This window comes from Podarcis liolepis (assembly GCF_965112155.1).
Source record: "Podarcis liolepis genome assembly, chromosome: 4".
Lineage (NCBI taxonomy): Eukaryota > Metazoa > Chordata > Lepidosauria > Squamata > Lacertidae > Podarcis > Podarcis liolepis.
In genome coordinates this window covers 73,475,029-73,498,442 of record NC_139558.1, presented here as the reverse complement: position 1 = coordinate 73,498,442, position 23,414 = coordinate 73,475,029, and the positions used below count along the sequence as shown (strand labels likewise).

General features: G+C 44.5%; 1 protein-coding gene across 5 annotated transcripts in view; it reads right to left on the bottom strand.

Moving 5' to 3' along the window:
• Positions 1 to 2,214: 2,214 nt before the first annotated feature.
• COL8A1 (collagen type VIII alpha 1 chain) overlaps positions 2,215 to 23,414 on the bottom strand; it is a 94,900-nt gene continuing 73,700 nt past the window's right edge. For all 5 annotated transcript variants that reach the window (XM_083500775.1, XM_083500776.1, XM_083500777.1 and 2 more), the window contains 2 exons: positions 5,140 to 5,449; positions 2,215 to 4,268 (listed from right to left, as the gene is read on the bottom strand). In XM_083500775.1, the coding sequence (XP_083356901.1) occupies positions 2,365 to 4,268; positions 5,140 to 5,446 (2,211 nt within the window). In that variant the 5' untranslated portion in view covers positions 5,447 to 5,449 and the 3' untranslated portion in view covers positions 2,215 to 2,364. The remainder of the gene's footprint in view (positions 4,269 to 5,139; positions 5,450 to 23,414) is intronic.

Genomic DNA, 23,414 nt, shown 5'->3' with positions numbered 1-23,414 from the left:
AGAGAGGATTGTTCCATCTGGCAAGTTGAAACACTTGGGCAGACGCAACACTCGGACAGGCACGACATTGAATTTCACCCAGAGGCTTCCGCTTACATGAAGAAATGACGTAGCCTTGTTTAAACTAATGTAACCAAAGTGATGTGCAGCTTTGAAAAGCATCCTTTTTCACTGTGACGTTAGCACCGTTGTTGAAGAGAGAGGATACGATCCATCAAAGGGTTAGAGTGCTTAAAGCTCATTGATGCTGCTCCATGCTAGGGGGTTGTATACCTGCTGCAGAAGGTTTCTAGACCCACATCTGTACGAAGAACCTTGGGCCCACGCGGGTGCTGCCCATATGGAGGAAAAGCTCAAGCTGCATCGCTGCGCTTGGCAAAGTTTACATTTGCCAAATCACGCTGGATGTGGCAGAGAGCCACCCTCCCCCTCTATATAAATACTGCAGTAAGGAAAAGAGGTTGCAGTTAGGAAAATCTTAGGGGGTGCAGACTCCTGCTGTAGACATACCCCAAGGTTCTGGAGGGTTAAACTCTGTTGCCCTTTGAGAGGTCTCCAGAGTAGCCCATGGTCTCTTGAAACCCAGTTGTTGGGTTAGGGCCAGCCTTGCACATGCAGTTCTTTCCCTGAACCACCTGCCCCTTCTCTGCCTCCACGCAGTCCTGTTCAGCTGTTTGGTGACAGCACTGATCAGATGTTCATCAGGAAGGAAGCAGGGATGAATTCAAGCCCCCCCCCCCTTCTTTACCAGAAAGTCAGTCTTCATGGTTGTCACTAATTTGAGCTACCTTTTGCACATGCACACATTTTGCTCAAGGCCAACGGATTTAAGCAGGTCTAACTCTGTGCTGGATTGCGGCCACAGCATACTGCCGCTTTCACATTCTTAAGAATCTGCAGCCTGCATGTTCTCAGGGGCAAGCGTTTGCAATGAGGAACGAAGCACACGTTCAAAGGATTGGGAAGTGGTCGTCAGCCACGTGACGTGACCTCCATGCAAGGAGGCCCTTTCCATTGGTTGGGAAAGGGGGCTGCTTTTAGCTGGAAAGTTAAAAAGTTGCTCTCCTCCCTCCTACAAGAGTCTTTTATTTTTGCAGCCTGTGGCTGCAGTGTGTGTGTATGTGTGTGTAAACTGCAGATGGATGGGTGGGAATATGTGATTCTATGTCAAATGTTGTTGCTGTTGTTTAGTCGTTTAGTCATGTCCGACTCTTCGTGACCCCATGGACCAGAGCATTCCAGGCACTCCTGTCTTCCACTGCCCCCCGCAGTTTGGTCAAACTCATGTGGTGCTAAACATGTCCAGTATGTAGCTTTCACCAAATGAAATCAAAGCAACCTAGAAGTGTTCAACTCTTGTTCCATCCATTGGTGCTTGTTTGAGATATATCTTTCAGCACCCATGACTCAGGTGTCACAACCTTGCCTTTGTTACATGTTCACTATTCCGTATACCTATTTCCAGAGGTCTGTTGTCTGAGCTGTGAGGCAGCAGGGATTATCTAGCAACCACAAACCTGTTCTGTCCTAACCTTCACTTGTTTTCACATAACAGATACAATCACTTGGACTGAAAGTTTTATCTAAAAAGTCATTGTTTCCCAGTACTTATAGATCTAGATAAATGCCTTTGAAAGTACCCCAGTTCCTGGTGAAATGACCCACTGCTCACTGGAAAAAAGAACTGGGAAAGTTTTCCTTGGCTTTCTGAGGGCTTGGTATCATTTCCTTGCTTAGCTAACACAAAAAGCGATTCTTTTCTGTCATTCTTTGCAGGTACGAGTTGGAAGAGTCCTGCACAGCAAGAAAAGACTATTGGAAGGAGAAGCTTAATTTACATTGCAGGATTCTACACCTTACTCTAGTTCACATCCGCATTGTACATTTTAAACACTCTTATACTGGTGCAACTAGTACATTGCTGAGGGACTTCAACTTATTGCTCCACTGAATTCCTTCCTTGATGTGGATGTGACCAGCACTAGTGTTGCTGTACAGTACTCTAAAATCAGCACCACTGTTTCTTTTTCTTTCCCAAATCCTCCTTTAGCTGAATGTTTCAGGTAAGCAAACAGTAAAAGCACATCACATGAGCACCTGATGTGAACCCCGACATAGGCATTATCCAAGGCAAATGTTGAACATGTTCAGTGTACAGCAGCAAACAGATCCCTGCTGGGTTTGCCACCACTTTTCTCTATAACAAGCTGTAAATAATGTTTGAAGTTGTAATTTTATTTGAATGATTGTACATGTTGGTCCCAAAAAAATAAAACAAAATAAAAGTCATTAAATGCACCTTTCAATGGTATAGATTTGGAGAACGGGCAGGGGGGAGTTTTTGTTCTGTCCGAGTGTTTTGGTTTACATGGGATACAATAAATATCCTGAAAAAGACGAATGGACATATTGCCCAGCATAGAGTCCTGCTGCTTGTTCGGATGGCATCTGGATATAAACTCTGTCACCTAGCGTCAGCTGAACGACGGCACTCCCAGAAGCTTGGTCCAGGAAGCCTTTCTTGTACTCATCGTACGTGTACATCAGGGGCTCGTTGTTCTTGAACAAAGCCACCCAAACATTCCCCCCTTTACAGTGAACGTGGTAGGCAAAGTAGTAAATCCCTGGGATCTCGCAGGTGAAGATGCCAGTCTGTGGGTTATAGTTCTGCCTGCCATTGTAGAGGAGCTTGTCAAACACCACAGGAACTCCAACCCGTGGGAAAGGCGTGGTGAGCTCAGCTGTGAATGCAGGCATCTCGTAGGAAGCGGCACCGTTCTTGATTTTCTTGTAGCCGTAGGGCGTCTTTGCTCCATCAAGACCTGGACCCATCTCAGGCAAATATTGTCCCATAGCTGGTGGTGTGGGTTGTATTATGACTGGAGGGCCTGGTGGGCCAGGAGGCCCTGGAGGTCCCTGGAGGCCCGGCTGGCCAGGAGCACCAATGGACCCAGGCTTCCCAGGTGGGCCTTGCATCCCCGCAATTCCAGGTTTCCCTGCTCCTGGAAATCCTGGCTGGCCTGGTAGGCCTCGTTCACCCTTCACCCCGGGAAGCCCGGGAGGCCCAATTGGGCCACTGGGTCCTGCGATGCCTGGGATTCCAGAAGGGCCTTGGAGGCCTTGAGCCCCTGGGATCCCAGGCTCTCCTTTGGGACCCATGGGCCCATGAGTACCAGGCAGACCTGGCAAGCCTTTGTGACCAGCTTCCCCTTTTGGTCCGATTGGGCCAGGTAAGCCTCTTAGGCCTGGAGACCCCACTTCTCCTGGGAAACCAGGCTTCCCTGGGAAACCCTGTAAACCAACTTCACCTTTTGGACCAATTGGTCCTTGAGGGCCAACAGCTCCAGCTTCTCCTTTAGGCCCTTGAAACCCCATAGCACCTGAGGGCCCCATTAACCCTGGCAATCCTGGCTGGCCTGGTTCTCCTGGTGGCCCACCCATACCAGGTGGGCCCATGTGCCCCTTTTCACCCTTAGGCCCAAGTGGTCCTGGAATACCGCCCATGCCACGCTCACCTTTAGGCCCAGGGAAACCTGGCTTCCCAATCCCAGGCATGCCAGGAGGTCCAGGTAAGCCTGGCAAGCCTTGCTCACCTTTCCCACCTGGAAACCCTGGCTGCCCTGGAATTCCATCTTGGCCTGGTTTCCCCACACCTGGAAGGCCAGGAGGACCTTGAATTCCAGGAGCCCCACCTAACCCTCGAGGCCCTGGCTCTCCGGGAAGCCCTGGTTTGCCTGCAGGTCCCTGTGGGCCTGGGAAACCAACCATTCCTGGCTTGCCTACCCCTGGAAGCCCAACAGGACCTGGAGGACCAGGTAAACCAGGTGGACCTTTTAGCCCTGGCAATCCTGGAATCCCAACACCTTTATCTCCTTTTGGGCCTGGGGGGCCTTGCATTCCAGGTTGCCCTTTCATCCCTGGCTCGCCCTTTCCTCCTGGCTGTCCTGGCAATCCTCTATCACCTGGCTTTCCTATTCCAGGGAGTCCATGAGGTCCTGGTTGTCCTTGGGGCCCTGGAATGCCCATAGGTCCAATCTCTCCTTTTGGCCCCATCTCTCCTCTTGCTCCTGGAGCCCCCATCGCTCCTGGTTTTCCTGGCATTCCGGGCATGCCTGGTTTGCCGATCCCTGGATATCCTTGTGGACCTGGTTTTCCTTTGGCTCCCGGCACTCCGTGTCCTGGTATCCCTGGTGGTCCAGGTGGGCCTCTTGGTCCAGGCTCCCCAGGAGGACCCTGCTCACCTCTCAGACTGGCTAATGGAAGTTCCGCTGTACAAGAGAGAAAGAGGGAGCGACAATTAACCATTATGTCAGTTGACTGGCCAATCATCTGAGTACTTCAAGGGGAATTAATATAGTAAGCTTTCGCCTGGATTTGGATTTGATATCCCACTTTATCACTACCTGAAGGAGTCTCAAAGCAGCTAACATTCTCCTTTCTCTTCCTCCCCCACAACAAACATTCTGTGAGGTGAGTGAGGCTGAGAGACTTCAAAGAAGTGTGACTAGCCCAAGGTCACCCAGCAGCTGCATGTGGAGGAGCGGAGACGCGAACCCCGTTCCCCAGATTACGAGTCTACTGCTCTTAACCACTACACCACACTGGCTCTCAGATTTGCTGCTAATGCAGTTGATACCACAACTGAGGTGGCTTGATAACCACAGTCTAAAAACAGCATTGCCATTTTAACAGTTAAAAACCATGTTGCATATTTTAAATGGCTATCTCCACCATTTTCAGTGGCACAGTGTTATTCTCTGAATGCATTCCAAATATAAGACTCCTGCTTTCCGATGTACATGCCATAGCTCCCTTCCTATACCATGTTTCAAGTAAGAGTTCTATCTCTTAAGTTAAGGGTGTGTAATGAATTTGGAAATTCTGAATATTTGAGGAATAGGTATGAAACTTCATCAAAATGCAGAAATACATGCCTTAGGTCCCTTGGAAATATTTATAGACATAGTATTTAAAAAACCTTTTCATCATGCCATGCAGAAACCCCTCCAGAAATAACTCTTTATGTTCACTTACTATTATACAAACAAATATACATATTTTCTGTTAGATGACAGAGGGATGGTTAAGAACCGAAGTAGGAAGGAGCAGAAAGGACAGCTCACGTCTTGCCAATGTTACCTTTTCCTTTCTTTGAAATCCCCTTCTTGCCAAGCATGGGTATCTGTGGGATTTCTTTGATGTACTGAGGCACATATTCTTTCCCATAGGGTAAGTGTGGCCCCTCCTTGGCCATGTGCTGCATTGGAACACCATCTTTGCCCAGTGGCATGTGAGGTACTTGTTGCCCCAGGGGCTGGTACTGCGGCACTTGGGGAGGCATCTGCTTGATCCCATAATAAGCACCTGCTTGGGTGGGTCTCAGTAGCCCAAGGTAAAGGGATGCAACTGCCGTCAAAAGCCACATAGGTGCTAGCAACAAAGCCATAACCTGCAACAAAACAGAACAGAACAGCAGTTGCAAGGGAGTGGGAAATGGCAAAGACAATTGTATGGCAGGGATGGAACCAGAGGCATTGAGACAAAGGAGGTTTGTGGTGGCTGCAGTTATCTTAACCTCAGTGCTTTTCTTTATAGTACTGGGTGAAGCAGCTATAGCTGTAGCCACCATCGTATTCCCAGTGGCACATTGTATTCTTCCCATGGCACTGCATGCTAACAACATTTCAAACATTTTTTATTAAAAGGAAGGAAAAAAGGAAGCTGAAATCAGTCACACCTAGAGTCCATGGGTCTCAGCCACCAAGGCTATCTAGGCTGGTTCCACACCTTCTCCTCCATCATTCGGTCAGCAGGAGAAGATGCCTGGAAGATCAACTTGGAGGACTTGAACTTTCGATCTTGTTGAATTATTTGGTTCCTAGCTATTTTTGTGTGTGCATGTTCACGAAGCCAGTTGCTGGTTTTTTATTGCTCATGCGCAGATCTACTGTTGGAGGGGATGAACTCCATCCTTTTTCTTGAAATGTAATCCTTTCAAGTGAGCTATCTGGGAAGGGGTTCTTTGACCCTCCAATCAATGCTGCTTTTCCTTTGTCAAATAATGCAACCTTCCTGCTCTTCTGATACATAACATTGTTAAACCGTGGGATTTGCTACCATGGTGCAGTGATGGCTACCAATATAGGCAGATTTCAAAGAAACAAATTCATGCAGGATAAGGCTGTCAACTGCTAGTCAAGATGGCTATACAGTGCTACATCAGGTTAAGAACTTAATTCGTTCCAGAGGTCTGTTCTTAACCTGTAAATGTTCTTAACCTGAGGTACCACTTTAGCTAATGTGGCCTCCTGCTGCTGCTGCGCCACCACCGTGAGATTTCTGTTCTCATCCTAGAGCAAAGTTATTAACCCAAGGTATTATTTCTGGGTTAGCGGAGTCTGTAACCTGAAGCGTCTGTGACCTGAAGCGTCTGTAACCCGAAGTACCACTGTATTCAGAATCAGAGGCAGCATGCCTCTGAATACATCTTGATGGAGAACAGCAGCAGCAGGGGGTCATTTCCCCTCATGCACTGCTTGTAGGCTTCCCAGAAACATCTAGTTGGCTGCCATACTTATGGAAAACAGGATGCTGGATTTGATGCACTTTTGGTTGAATGCAGCAAGGCTCTTCACAAGTTCCCCGAGAGAAAGAGCTAGAAGAAGCTAAGATTTGGCCTAATAGAACTAAACAGAAAAAAAGAGGGTGGAAACCACGAAGCAGTATTTGTAAGTGCACACTAGAGGGGGTGTTTGCTGTACAATTCTATACAATCCCCACTCTTCCGAAAATCCAGATTTTTTTGTTTGCATCATAATTAAATTTGAAACAGTCATTTCACGTTGCATTTATATGAAATTCCAAGGGGGGAAATATCTGAAGAGAGGTTGAGAGTCAGTAGCGCTCCACAGTAATAATGGATAAAATCAAACATTTGCAGTCAAGTACGGCTAAGTCTGCTATGTTCAGCATGGCTAGATTTGCTATGAAAGCGATCCAACTTAGAATAGTTTATGAGGACAAATGCTTGGATCAAGGGCTCTTACCTCAAGGATACTTCTTTGTCACTAGAGGCCCAAGTGTCCTCTGTAGCTAGGAATGCCTTCTACCAGCTGTATCTGGTTTGTTAGCTATGAAACCTCCTGGAGAGGGATCGCTTGACCACTGCATTGGCAACCTCAAGGCTCAATTACCGTACTATGCAGGGCTGCCCTTGGGCCTGGTTAGGAAGCGCTAACTGGTGCAGAATTGCACAGCTGTGGCTGTGGGGCAGGGCATAGTTGTGCAATGACACGGACTTGAAACAGATAGTTTCACCTTAAACAATGTCTATTCTTTTGGGAAAACGCCCACAAAATGGGTAGAAAGTTAAAGCCTCAGGCATTTACAAACATTCTTTACACATTTCTTTAAAACTAAGTAGTGAAAGTTAAGAACAAATGTCCCAATACTTGGGAGAGGGGGCCACGCACAGTATTAACATATTTGAGTAATGCATAACGTGCCAGTTCATAACTACACACAGCTTCCATTCTTTGCTTTCTATATTCAGTCGATGTGGATTTAAAAGTCAGCTAATTTAAGACCTGACTTATCAGGCAAAAACGACCAGGAATGTGTGGAATATCACACTCAACGAAGCCCTCAGTATGACACTCTCATCATTTGCATATGTAGATATAATTCCAATGCAACCATTTGATAACAAAACTCTATTTTGTTTTTGTTTTTCCCCCCTATTAAAAACATTTATTCTGCTATCAAGCAGAAAAGTAATAGTTACAGTTTTATCACATTTGCAGATTCACGGAATTTTCACACTTCAGAAAGAATTGCCTATATATATATATATATATATATATATATATATATATATATATTCCTCTTCCCTGGCCATGTTTGTGAGGCTTAATTATGAAAATTATATACCATGTTTTTGCTCTGTAAGACGCACCAGACCAAAAGATGCACCTAGTTTTGGGAGGAGGAAAACAAGGAAAAAAATATTCTGAATCTCAGAAGCCAGAACAGCAAGAGGGATTGCTGCTCAGTGAAAGCAGCAATCCCTCCTGCTGTTCTGGCTTCTGTGATAGCTGTGCAGCCTGCATTCGCTCCATAAGACGCACACACATCTCCCCTTACTTTTTAGGAGGGAAAAAGTAAGTCTTATAGAGCAAAAAATACGGTATATAATTTTCATAATTAAGCCTCACAAACATGGCCAGGGAAGAGGATTATATGTGTGGTTTAAATATTTTAGTGCTGAATGTGTGGGTCCTGATTTTTAAAACAGCTTATCTTCATGAAAGAAAATCTGTTATGTGATACACAATTCAGTTATAGTCTTCCTCAGCTTGAGGCTGTGTATGCCATTTACATTACAAAAAGAGTTAAAGCTGTATTTAGAATATTGCAATACAGGGGTAAGCTCTGTCTTGTGTTTCCCAACCCAAGTCATCCCACCAATTTCCCCCTGCAAGTGGATGTGCCCCTGATACAAGGGTTACGAGAGAATCGTGAGTCTCCTCCTTATTCTAATGGACTAAAGTCCCTACACAAATCAGCTCTAGGAAAGCGTATCTCATCATGGAGGAGATGAACTGACAAAAATATGGTTTGGGGAAAATTTCTCAGCATGATCCAAGAAGCTCCTTTTGCCCCTAAATCAGTAGACAAATAGCTCCACTGAAGACAACTGGAATGAACTTGCATGTTTTATTTCTAGGCTTAGCATCTCACTAGCAGAGAACAGAGGAGGAATAATGAAAATCTTGGGTTTAATGGATTCTTTGTGGCCTAAAAAGGACACACCTTAAAAGTATGGAGCAATTCTACTCTACATGATTCAGTATCGCTTTATATTTACATTTGATTGAATAAGTCAAAGCAAATTAGTAGCACATTTAAGGACCCTGCAATTCCCTTGACCATTTCACTAAACAGCAACGAAATCCTTAAATAAAGGAGTTCAAAAGTAAGCACACCTTTTCAACATTTTAAAACAGAAGATGCACTTCAAACAAAAAGGCTTATGATCACACACAGGGCCCCTGGACGTTTGACGGTCTATTGACCCTGTGCTGCCACTGTGATTGCTTTTTCCGCTGCCACCACCCTCACGGGGACACACGGAGTCCAGTCAGTTGTTAACATAAACAAATAATCAAGTTTATTTTTAAATGCAGGAACAAGCTTATGGTTTCAGTTAATTTTTCTCTTGTCAGTTTCTTATTCTTAGTTCCTAACAACTCCAAACTGATTATTCTAACTATCTATCTGACTCCACCTAACAATTCCTCTCACTCTCTCACAATACAACTCTACCAACCCACACCTAAACCTTCCTCTTCCTTCTTCAACTCCCAAACCTTAACTCTCAACTCCCAAACCTCAACTCTCAACTTTTACTCCCCCCTTGCATTCTCATTGGCCAATCACATCACACCTATTTTAACCCTTTCCTTATGACCCATCCTAGGAGGCAAACGCCACATCCAGTTTTATTTATTTAAATTGATACACTGCCCTTCATCCCAGAGGAGCCCAGGGGGGCAATGTAAGCCTCTTTTGCATTTCCCTTGTTTGATGACTCAGCAATCCTAAAGCTAGTAAATGCAGGTTCTAGTCCATACACTGCAACACTAGTTTTTAAACTAAATAGCATATCGCCTAGAGAGCTGGGAACAAGATTGTGTACAATTACCTGAATTATTGTTGCTCATATACTCATTTAAATGCAGATATGCAAAATTATCCATTCTGCTCTACATTTAAAAGGTGTTTTTGCCCCCTTTTTTGTTCTTGTTAATCTGGTTTGAATCAGGCTGCTCAGTTTAATATATTGCAAAGTGCTGACAAAGCCGACTTGCAAAAGCAGGATGCAAATTAATGGTTCCACCAATGTTTCAAGTATCTAAACAATCCCATTAAAATATCTTGACATTTGAAAGGATAATTGACTGTTGAAATGGGAGCATTTTCAGCTTCAAAGCATGCCCCTAATACCTTTAGCTTTTGTGAGGTGGTCCTAAAAGCTTACACTTCATTTTCCCCTTTGCACGAACCTCTTATAACTATCGTCCCCACGGGATGTCTTTTCTTCTTGCTATTTTGATTTCCTTAAGGGGATTTTGTCAATTTCGCTGTGCTTTCGAAAGCAGGGAAGTGACATTGGCAACAAAGCTCTTTTATTCATTTTTAGGAAGCATGAGGAACGGCACAGCAGATCTGCAAAGGTGAAAGCAGGCTACCTCGAAATAGGAAAAGACCCCCAAGCAGGCTCTACAACATTGCCATGATAGAGTGTGTAGCGTTTGTAAAAGAAAATGCATTTATTGTTGTTCTAGATTTAAAAAATGCAATTAAAAAATATTACCTCAATGAAAGCATCAGATAGAGTAAATATAATAAATATAAATACACAGAGAGAGAGGTTGAGAGAGAATATCTCAATTCGTTCAGCTATAGCTTGCTGTAAACATTTCATCTGTTGGATGTATGACTATAGACCCTGGAGAAGCAACCGCCGCCACTGCCACCACCACCAAGGACATATGACTAGAAACTGCTATTGGCAGAAGACAACTGGTATATCACACTGATCCTGGCCTGACTGCACTGACTGCCATAGTTTCTGAGTTCAAGTCAAAGTGCTGGTTTTGACCTACAAAGCTTTAAATGGCTCAGGACTCAACACCTCAATGTCAGGGAACTGACATCAGAGGCACGGGAGAAGGAGAGGGTCTCTGATTCTGCAGGAGAAGGTCCCAGCGCTAGGGGGAGACTCAGCTGGGAAGAAGGGGAAGGGAATAAGTGTAACACCAGGGATCCAGGAGAGCAACGGGACAGGGAGGTGCAGGGGCTCCAAGGACTCTTCATTGGATGTTAGTGAGGAGAGCCCAGGCACCCCGCTGCCCACGCCCACCTGCGCAGGAGACTCCCGCGCAGTGAGAGGCGGAAACGATTGGGCGTCAAACAACTCTTATGTTGGCAGCGCTTTAAGAAACGCCCACAGACAGATTCTACGAGTGACTAAGGGCAGCCACGCTGAGATGGGCTGTGCAGTCCGGAGGGTTTAACCAGGCAAACTAATGCTCAAACGGAGCAGGATTACGCACGAGTAACTCCCAACCACTACACTCAAGGACTGACTCTCCCCACATGAACTGACCCAGACCCTAGTAGGGGGTGTTTTTGGAGGGGGGGAAGGCAAAGTTGTTGAGCTTTTTAAGGGAACATATCCTTGAAATAAATAAGTCTTTGGGATTTTTTTTTTAAATTTAAAAGCATTTTTCTTGAAAAATTGCCCCAGTTGCCATACATCTGGGTTTTCCTGGACATTTTGCAAATTCAGCGAAAATCCGCCCGGATGCCATTTTGACAGTCCGATTCCTGGACATGTCCAGGGATAAACCAGACGTATGGCAGCCCTCCCTGCCTGTGTTCATAATCTGAGGCCCTTCTTTGTGTGCCTCCTCCATGAGAGGAATGGAGTGTGGCAACATGAGAATAGGCCTTTTCTATGGTGGCTCCCAGTTTGTGGAATGCTTTCCTCAGGGGGTTCACCTTGCGCCTCGGTTACATAGCTTTAAGTGCCAGGCAAAAACATTCCTCTTCAACCAGGCTTTGGGTTGATTAAATAATTTATAGCCTTTCAAACTGTGGCAGGTGTTGGTGTTATTTTTGTTTGTTAGTACAGTATGAATTTATATATTTTTATAATGTAAACCTGTGATCCATGGATGAAGGGCAGTATAGAAACAACAACAACTTATTAGCTCCCAAAAAATATTATTTGAACAATGGTGATTGGCTCATCAGGGCAAATGAGGCCCTACCCCACCTGCTTCAGTCTGCCCCCAGCTAGTCCCCACATGCCTACTCTCTTCCCTACAACTCCCCCCCCCAGCTGCCCCCCAGCTTCTTCTTCCTTTGTCTCAGTGGTGCCCTTGAATAACTCAGCAGGGACGAAGTGGGGGCAAAACAAGAATTAGTAGAACAAGAATTAGTTCGCTCTGCCCATTGTCATCTGTGGTTACCTGTGTCATTGACTCTGGCTCCCCCTACTGTTGGCCTCCCTCCCTCTCTTCATTCCACCCCACCTATCCCGATGGCCATCAGCCACTAGTGCATATGAAGCAGCCTTGAAATGCTTAAGTATGATGCTAGCTTAAATTTGCTTAATATTATTCTTGAATGTGATTCTCTGTTGCAATCCCATGGTTTTACGGCTTGATTCCTTGCCATAAAATACTTTCTTACCCACTTCTTTCTACAAACTAGCAAAACACAGCATTGGCCTTTCATTTGTTCACTTTGATGCTGTGCACACTGTGTTTTCTTAGTTCTTGCCTCCACGCTGCTTTATGGCTTATCTGTCTTTCAGAAAAGTACAGCAAAATTGAAGTTTGTGTCTTGGGCCTGAGCCTCTGCCATGTACAGTAATTCAGCCCACTGTACTTTGATTATCCCGTCCAAGAAGGGGTGGGGAGAGAAAGACAACCGCCTCTCTTATTTTCTTTTCTTTGTATTAATTTTATAGCTCCTTAGAAACCCCAAATCCCAGTCCAAGGGAGATATTCAAACCATGAAAAATGTCTATACAATATTTTTCTTGAAAAGATCTCTGGCCCTTCAGATCGTTTTTATTGGAAGGCAGCATTTCCCCCACCCAATTGCAAAAGAGAAATCTTGTCTTGTGCGTACGTTCCCTCCAATTCTAGAAGAGAAGGTATGTCTATCCAAAAAAGCAAAATGAAGTGCTACGATCCACCCCAAAGGAAAACAAAGCAGAAAACCACTGGCCACATATGTCTCTCCCCCTCCCATCTCTTTTGCTTTGCTGTTGTCGCCCTTTTCAGGTGTTCACCTTGATCACAGGAGGGATAAACGTGTGCAGGTAGACAAGCATGAGAAGTCATGCCTTCAGTGTTTTGGACCTCACTCTCTAGAACTCCCTCCCACAAGAAGTTAGAAAGGCATTGTCCTTACTAAATGTCAGATTCTTGGTCAAGATTGTCTTATTTATTTATGGTTTTCTCTTTTTGTAAACCACGTTGAGTGTGTGTGTGTGTGTGTGTGTGTGTGTGTGTGTTTGACAAATCAAACAGTGTATGCATTTTATGAAAATAAAATAAAATAAAATAAATTTCAGGAAGACTTTGCACCATGAATGCTTCACAGATTATTTTTTTAATGGTTGAGATTTTAAATTCTAGAGGTTTTAAAATTTGGAAGTTTAATTTAGGTTTTACATTTTTGCATATTTCAATGTTGCACTCTGCTTTGAGACCTAGACGGTAAAAAGCAGGATATACAATTTAAAGTAACCCGGGCAGCATTTTAGAAAGCAGAGACATCACCTTGCCAACGAAGGTCTGTATAGTTAAAGCTATGGTTTCCCCAGTAGTGATGTATGGAAGTGAGAGCTGGACCATAAAGAAGGCTGATCGCCAAAGAATTGATGCTTTTGAATTATGGTGCTGGAGGAGACTCTTGAGAGTCCCATGGACTGCAAGAAGATCAACCCTATCTATTCTTAAGGAAATCAGCCCTGAAGGGCAGATCCTGAAGCTGAGGCTCCAATACTTTGGCCACCTCATGAGAAGAGAAGACCCCCTGGAAAAGACCCTGATGTTGAGAAAGATGGAGGGCACAAGGAGAAGGGGACGACAGGGGACGAGATGGTTGGACAGTGTTCTTGAAGCTACCAACATGAGTTTGACCAAACTGCGGGAGGCAGTGGAAGACAGGAGTGCCTGGCGTGCTCTGGTCCATGGGGTCACGAAGAGTCAGACACAACTAAACAACTAAACAACAACAATTTAAAATAAATAAGCATCCTCTGCATTAACATCCTCTGCATGCTGGGTGCACCCTCTCTTCCTCACCCCCTCTGTGCATTTAATGCAAAGGTCTGAAAGATGTTTCAGCTGAATGCTGTTAGAAGAGGACTCTCCTGTCGTTTGATATAGAGAATGTTCTGTAGATCTGATGTAGCCTTGCTTTGACGCTGTAGGCAATTTAAATGATAGCTAATGGCAATGAGACGGATGTAGGATCCAATGGATCCCAGGCAGACTCATTGTCTCCTTGCTTCTGGAATGCTACATTTTGGGGCCTTCCACTAGTTCCCACCAGTGGAACTCCTACCCACCGGACAGGTGGCAAGAGATCAGCTTAGTTAGGAGTGCTGGATAGAGGGGACGCTTCTACCCTACCATAGGAAGTGGGCGGCACTGTAGTCTAAACCACTAAGCCTCTTGGGCTTGCCGATCAGAAGGTCGGCAGTTCAAATCCCCGTGACGGAGTGAGCCCCCGTTGCTCTGTCCCAGCTCCTGCCAACCTAGCAGTTTGAAAGCATACCAGCATGAGTAGATAAATAGGTACTGCTGTGGTGGGAAGGTAAATGGTGTTTCCGTGCACTCTGGCTTCTATCACGGTGTCCTGTTGTACCAGAAGCGGTTTAGTCATGCTGGCCACATGACCTGGAAAGCTGTCTGTGGACAAACGCCGGCTCCCTTGGCCTGAAAGCAAGATGAGTGCCGCAACCCCATCTAGGGGTCCTTTACCTTACCTTTACCTTTTTACCTCTACCCAACCATCTCCCTCTCACTATACTTTTTACTTGTTCTTTATCTACAACAGTTTGAATGAATTATTTTTCCTGCTGAAATCAACAAAAAGAAGCGACGGTTAGTATTTCACGCCTCCGATGTTGCAGACTTGTCCGTTTTTTCTTCTCTCAGAGCTGGAGAGAGAGGACGCCATGATTCTCTTTGTCTGTACATAGTGTGTAAATAAATACGTAGATTAGCTCTACGATGTCTCATGCTTCTTGCTGTGTTATGCTAGAAGATTAGTGTGCATATATCATTTGATATATGTCACTGACGCGCACTGGAGAAGAAGGGAAATGCCTTTTACTGTAGTACGCTCGGAGTGCAGGGGCAGCCCAGGGCGTTTTTCCAACAGCGACTTCAGTAACAGTAGCCCTTGTATCCCATTGGGGGAGGGGAGACACGCAGGCCATGGAATAGCTCTGAAAGTGACATATATGGCTGATTCCTGCTTTCCAAAGAAAGCTGAGAAAGCAGGCACACATGTATTGTTTCCTGCGCAATTTTAATACATTCTAAAAAGCAGCTGATCGCCATTCACAGGTCTCTGAATGTATCTGGAAGTGGGATTGTCAAGTCAAAATTCTGTTCACATCATTCACTGGGATGCACAGCTGCCTCAGCAGCCAGTCTGCCCCATACCTGGAGAAGTGAGCATTTCTCCTCCTCCTCCTCCTAAGAGGCTTTGCCTGCCAAGTGTCAACACTACTGTCAAGCCTATAAATCTTGGAGATTACTTTTGTTTGGAACTTCTCCTGCTATCCTGATGAGGAAATAATGGAACTGCCGAATTCCTCTGGTACATACAAAGCTAAATTGAAAATAAAGTTGAAATGTAATCAGGCACAGATGGTTTTGATATATATTTCTGAGTGGTTTAATCACTGTGTCATTAGTTTGCCAAATAACACGACTGGGATAAGTCAGATCTTAAGCCATATTCTGCTTTTAACAGAAACGATCAAACATGTTGCTTTGCTGGCTGTATGCAAAGAAACATTGTGATTGGGTTTTTTTACCCAGGTACATAGACTGGATGGAAGAAAATACAACAGCCCCAAATGCCCTCTGTATTATTATTATTTTTCAAAGGAAGACTTATATTAAACCTTGATGGACCAAAAAACCAAGGGTTGGGTTTCCCCGTGAAGCCTGTTAGCATGGTGCTTGTTTCTTGCAGACACCAAGCAGTTGACATCAGTGAAAACTAAGCAGGCCTGTAAGTTTGTTATTTTAGAGGTGGCAGCATACAGTGCCAGGAGGAAATTGAATATTTGACTTAAAAATATGAAATGTCTTCAGCTAAGCTGCCTATCCATGAACTCATGTTTGAATCGTTAACTAAAATGGTAAATCCACGCAAAGGCAATTTTGCTTCTGATAAGAAGAACATAAGAAGTTGTCTTATACTGAGTCAGAGCATTGGTCAGGATTTGCCACACCCAAGTTTATTGTGTGTTTGCTGCTATTTGCATTCCTTAACAGATTGGAGAACTGGGCCAAAACTAACCTAATCAGTTTCAGCAGGGACAAATGTAAGGTTCTGCACTTAGGCAGAATAACCAGCTGTGCAAATATAAGATGGGGGACACCTCGCTTGCCAATAGTACATGTGAAAAGGATCTAGGGGACCACAAGCTTAACATCAATGGTGTGATGCAGCAGCAAAAAAAGCTAATGCAATTCTAGGCTGCATCAACAGAAGTATAGGGTCCCGATAAAGGGAAGTAATAGTACCACTCTATTCTGCCTTGGTCTGACCACACCTGGAGTACGTTGTCTAGTTCTGGACACCACGATTTAAGAAGGATATTGACAATTTGGAACGTGTGCAGAGGAGGGTGACCAAGGTTAGCAAGGATCTGAAAACCAAGCCTTATGAAGAACGGTTGAGGGAGTTGCATATGTTTAGCCTGAAAGAGAGGAGCCTGGGAGGAGATATGATAGCTATCTTCAGTCTGAAGGGCTATCATATGGAAGATGGAGTTAGCTGGTTTTCTCCTGCTCCAGAGAGTAGGACCCAAGCCAATGGCTTCAGGTTACAAGAAAGGAGATTCCGACTAAATATCAGGAAGAACGTTCCGACAGTAAGAGCCATTCAACAGTGGAACCATCTGCCTCAGGAGTTGGTGGACTCTCCTTCTTTGGAGGTTTTTAAGCAGAGGCTGGATGGCCATCTGTCATGGATGCTTTAACTAAGATTCCTGCATTGCAGGGGGTTACACTAGATGACCCTCAAAGTCCCTTCCAACTCTACAATTTTATAATTCCACCTGTAAGCAACACCAATTTTAATGTAAATTCATATCTACCCAATAATCAAATATATTGGGGGGAAATTGGCCCCATATAGCTCACTCAGGGTCACAAGTGTTTTGGCGTGAGTGGATCAATCATCACTTTCTGCTACTCTCCTTTCCAGGCCCACTGCTTCCTTGAATCTCTGGTTTCTTTTTGGTTATGCTCATAACTATTTCTGGTATGCTCCTGAAGAAGAAGAAGAAGAAGAAGAAGAAGAAGAAGAAGAAGAAGAAGAAGAAGAGGAGGAGGAGGAGGAGGAGGAGGAGGAGTTTGGATTTGATATCCCGTTTTATCACTACCCGAAGGAGTCTCAAAGCAGCTCACATACTCCTTTCCCTTCCTCCCCCACAACAAACACTCTGTGAGGTGAGTGGGGCTGAGAGACTTCAAAGAAGTGTGACTGGCCCAAGGTCACCCAGCAGCTGCATGTGGAGGAGCGGAGACGCGAACCCGGTTCCCCAGATTACGAGTCTACCACTCTCAACCACTACACCACACTGGCTCTCTGAACAGAGTGTAGCATTATATATGTTTTCTTTTCTTTTGAACCCTCAGATCTGCACAAAACTAGAAAACTGCAAAAACATACCACATTAAAAACTGTGTGCTGAGCATTTACAATTGCTTGACTGCAGGAAATGCTGGGAATTAAACCAGGGAATTTATGCATTTACTGTACCACTGAGTTTCATCCTTTCCCCAGATATTCAAAGAAGACTCTACGGTATAACAACCCATCACTTGAACGCTATCTAATTTAGATTGTAAGCATCTTGGGTTAGGGGCCTGGCCTTTTTGCTCATGCTACTCTGTAAAAGGCTATGTACACAAACAGTGATTTATACCTAAGCAAGCCGATCATCTTGGTTCATTTTGAACCTTGTGTATCTCAGCAAGGAGTCAGCACATCTGTTTACATTGTCAGAGGGTCTCTAAGGTTTCCCTAGCACAGTAAGCTCTTTGAAGAACAGACAGGGAGACAATTCTTTCAGCATGTTCTGTGAATGTTTTAGTAATGGCAAATAAAAATAACGGATTTACTTTGATGTCTCTGGCTCCAGACAGAAAGCAATCTGGGGGCCTGACTGTCCATAGTGGAAAAACTGTTACTCTAGAGATCAAGGACTGATAAGCTGGTGTCCAGCTGCCACTTACCATGAAATGTTACCACGAAAGGCTAATTCATAGAGTTTGTAGTGTAAGAGAGAACTGATGAATTCCTGCATCAAGTGTCTCTAGGGCACAAAGCTAAATGCACATCTGAATCCTAAGAACATAGGACCATTGGCCCTTCCAGCTCAGTATTGTTGACACAGACTGGTAGCAGCGGCCAAGACTTTTACGCAGGGGTTTTCCCCAACCTTACCTGGAAACACCACGGATTGAACCCTGCAGCCTACGACAGAGTGAGCTCCCGTTGCTCTGTCCCAGCTCCTGCCAATCTAGCAGTTTGAAAGCACACCAGTGCAAGTAGATAAATAGGTACTGCTGTAGCGGGAAGGTAAACAGTGTTTCCGTGCGCTCTGGTTTCCATCACAGTGTTCTGTTGAGCCAGAAGCAGTTTAGTCATACTGACCACATGACCCAGAAAGCTGTCTGTGGACAAACACTGGCTCCCTCGGCCTGAAAGCGAGATGAGTGCCACACCCCATAGTCACCTTTGACTGGACGTAACTGTCCAGGGGTCCTTTACCTTTACCTTATCCTCTATTACTGAGACACAGCCATTCCCCATGCTGATTATGTGGGTTAATGTAGTCAGTAAAGGGGTAATGACCAACTCTACCCTGAACTATTCATATTACTCACCATAGGCTCACCATTAACATCTCACCCTTGGACATCTGCAACCTTACCCTGGCAAGGCCCATTTTTGTGGCTTGATTTTCTAAGCAGTTGGATCTATCTGCTATTCCTCACAGTGGCCCCAACATAACACCAGTCTGGCCCAGGCTTATATATTGCTGAAAGCCACAATTTCCAGTTTGAATCATAATTTCTTGTGCGGTAATGTTATCAAATATTTACCTAAACTTCCTTCTATTTGTTTTCTCTTATTAAAAGAGGGTTAGACTATCAATGACTTTTTTTTTACCTTGCTAGGAATCACAAGGGGGAAGAGCGTTGTGGTGAAGAGAGAGTTCAGGTCTTGTGGGTTTCCTTTGCACCTGGTTGGCCAGGATGGGCCTTTGGTCTGATCCAGCAGGACTGCTCCTCTGTTCTTAAAATCTAAATAGAATGGATCTGTTGTTTTCCTTGGTTGAAAAAAGCAGGGCAGTAGATTAGCCTGACTTGAACCAACTTTTAGTGAACTCACGCTGCCCATGATCTTTCCTTTCCTTTCTCTGATCTTGTTTTTACTGTTGTTAAGAAACTTTCAGATAAATAAGACCAACAGAAACCCCAGAACGTTCAAACAAAACCACAAACCAAGCATGGGGAGAAACTCTAGTCAGTCTGCAAGTTTATAAGTTTTATTCAGAAATACAAAAGCTGAAGAGAATAAAATCCCTTGCAAAATATATTGCACTTCAGGCTGTTTATTGGGCCAGGAGGCTAAAAGTTTTAAAGTCTAGCCGCACAGGTTGGGAAAATAAAAAAGTCAAGGGTCTGGCTTGAGGGAAACCTGGGGTGTGTGGAGCTGTAGCTCAATGGTAAAACAGTTGCTTTGCATGCAAAAGTTGCCAGGCCTTTCAATGTAGACAATACTGAGCTAGGTGTGTCAATGGTCTGACTTGGTCAAAGGGAGTTCCTTGTGCTCCCATGACTCCACCATAATATCTCAACACTGTCCAGAAACAGTGCTAAGTGCTGCTCATTGGCAGAAGCTGGTTACCTTAATATTTAAACCAGCGCTCAGGTATGCATAATATGATCTTGTAGCCTACAAGTCATCCATCTCTTCTGACCTCTTGTGCCAGAAGAGAAACAGAAATCTTTCTAAATACAGCTACTTGCACGCATAAAGAGAAGAATGCAATTTCAGAATGTATGCCAGTGAGGGGGAGGGAACCAGACGTCCCAATTACAAACATCCTAAATTCTATAAATTTAGCCAAAAACATGGCAATGGCTGAATGTAGCTGGTGAAATAAGAGCATTTGTTGAAACCCTGGCTGCTGTTATAGAATGCTACTGGCAAATACAAGTGTGCAGGAGGGAGAAGGGGAGGGAGGGGAAGTTTGTGCTTTTCTACTTTGGAAAATTCTGATTTTATACTGATCACTAGGTGGCACCACTGATCCACTCAGTTTCAACAGAGTCATGCTTTGAAGAGGATAAATTGGAAACTTATAAATCCCTCTGTGGCATGGCAGGTGCATTATGCAGAGCAAGCCAATAAAAGAACTATTTAGGCTACCTTACACATCACAAAATCCCTACACCAAAGGCATAACTTGAATTGTGCACATAGAGTATTGTGTGGAATAATTATCACAGACATTTGCTGAATCCACACTAGTGCAATACCTGTATTAGGCCAACCAAAATGCTACAAAATAGTATGCAAACTTTTGAATCTCCCAGAAACTTTCATCAGCCTGCATTTTATTTTCCCTTGTGGTTCAGCACAGCTGCATTGAATTTCTGTAAGAATATTTCCTGGGTTTTCTCACCCTTTCTGTGCACATGCAGCCAAACCTGCCGAGAAGCTGTGATCAAGTACAGCTTCTCAGAAATTATACACAGAGCCAAAAACTCCAGGTGCTCAATCATCGCATGGGACCAACATACACAAAATAAGCATTATTTCCTACCAGCATCTGGGAATCAAAAGTGGAGAGATTGTTTCTGTACTCATGTCCTGCTTGGAGGCTTCCCATAGGCTTCTGCTTGGTCAATCTGAGAGCAAAATGCTGGACTATATGAACCTTTTGCTCTGATTCAGCAGGAGTCTTTTATGTTTTTAATGTAATTCCATTTTTAAAGGCATTTTACAAGGTGGGAAACACCCCAAATGGCCTATTTTGCAGAACCATTTTCTTTTTTAAAAAATAAGTGAGGGCTATTCATTTAAGCCACCATGAACTCATCTTTTTGGCACAACCATCAGCTTCACTGCTCCAAGCACACTTCAAGCTTACAGTACCACGATACAGTGTGTTAGAAATATCTGAGACATTTTTATGATCTGAATATCTGTAAAACACGTGCTTCTTACAAGAATTTCAGTTGAGCAGCCGTCTCACACAGAGACAGTTCAAAGTGGCCTTTGTGGGAACATAATCCAGGGCATACACAGGGTTACTGGGTTCGCATGGAGTCGCCTTTTGCAAGATCCAGCACCCCCTACATAGTTCAACCATAAATCCTGTAATGTCAGCAACACTTTTTGAAGAAGAGATCTCTTAAGAGATGCTGGCCCCATGTCTTTTTCGGGTTAGTAAGAAGAACATATAGGACAGCTACAGAGCATCCTACCCACTAAATGTGATGTATAAACGAAAAACCACAACAGATATTTCAACACCTCTCTCTTGTTAACACTTCATCTGTTTGACAGATAGCAATAATGAAGACCATGGTGAAAAAAGAATCCCTGACACATCCACCTTTTCTCATCCCCCCTTGGTTTGTGCTTTCATATAACTTTGGAAAAGCAACGGCCTTGAAATACCAAGCACCAAAGCCTGATACATTCCTTTGGACTGAGTGAGAGTGCCAAGAATGCATGAATTCCTGGTGACCTTTAGCTGCAAACTGTGAACTTTGTTCACTAAGCGTAATGCATACTTAGGCGTCATTACTCAGGCCCTAAGCCAGACCCTTTCCTTTCCTTTCCTTTCCTCTGCCATTACTTACTTAGTGACAGTTCGCCAAACAAAGTGAGGAATGGGAGCATTTGTCTAAGTAAATGCTGAACCCTGTTCTTGAAACCGCCGCTTCTAAACCTGTGGCTCCTTCCCAAAATATGGAAGGCCCAAGAAGAGGGATGCTATTCACATGGAAGAGAGGTGGCAGAACTTGCTACCGTCACCCGTCTAGACAGCCGCTGTAAGTTTACAGCTTCTTTTCAGCCAAAGGCTACTCGCTTCACATTGCAACAGACTACAAGGCTTGGTCCAAATGCTGCTTTCCTAGTGACCTGTCTCACCCCCACAAAACCCCTAGGCTTATGAAATAGGAACTAAACCTGAAATGACATGCGAGACAAAGTTCACCAACAATTTGAATCCAAATACCTGTATTTCAGAAGGTTTCAAATTTTCTTTTTGAGTTTGATTTTTTGAGGAACTGTGATTGCCTTCCCCGTTTGACTTGTGGATGTCCATGTGTGCATTCTCAATCCATGGTGCCTTTATTCAGTCGGGGTGGAAATCCCACGCACAGGAAGTGATGTATATGACAATTTATAATTTCAATGTCAGGTCATTCCAGAGAAGGGAACAGGCCCAAACAGGCGCGTTGACTAGCGCCCCATGCCGTGTTCCTGCCGCATGAGCACGCCACACTGACACATTGCACACACGCCACATGGCTTGCACACATGACGTAAGCATGAGTAATGTGAGCACATCAAGTAGCATGTACTCACGGCATCCATATGTTGCCTTGGGATATTGAGGGAGCCTGGCCCGTTGCTTGAAAAAAAATTGTGAGGGGCCAAGGCCCCTCGGCCGCTCTATCTGGTGCCCCTGGACTCAAACAGATGCCCACCAGAAAAAAATTATTGCTAAGGACAGCCTAGAACAGCAGCATAGCTAACTGTCCCCGTTTAGATACAGTGCCGCCTACAGTTGGATTAGCAGTTTAACAGTTAAGTTTCCCATGACACCCCTCGTTACTTGAACCTTAAATTATTTCCAGGCTCAAAGTTCACTACAAACTTGCCAGATTCAGTGCCTTTACATGACCCCCCCCCCCCCGAAAAGAAATCCCAATCCAGCTTCATTCATAACTGAATGCAGCGGCAGTCACTAGCACAAAGACCCTGGCAATATCACCCAGTGAACATGGTTCACTGATAATTTATCCAGATTAGTCCAGTCAATCTATGGTTGAACTTCAAATTTATTGCAACAGAAGCAATCATACACCAGCATGCTCTGAAAGATGAGCTTTTATTGCATACAAAAAGTCTCCCAAACTCCCACGTGCTGGGAAAAGTCCGCATGCCCCTTTTTTTGGCGTCTCCCACCCAGTGGCGTAGCGTGGGGGGTGCAGGGGGGCCGGCCGCACCGGGCGCAACATCGGTGGGGGGCGCGGAAGAGACTCGAGTGCTAAAATCCACGGGTTAGGGGGCGCAAATTACTTGCCTTGCCCCGGGTGCTGACAACCCACGCTACGCCACTGCTCCCACCATCTGAAAGGGCACACCTCAAGCTTAAAATTAAATTTATATATAATGCTTTGAATCTGCAATTCAAGATGTACTGTGCCCAAAATAAGTTGAATTATTCTGTAACTGATATTTTATTATAGAATGGTTTTAGGTATACTAACACGTAGAGCTTGCTTTTATGAACATTATAATGTATGGAACATGATTCTAGG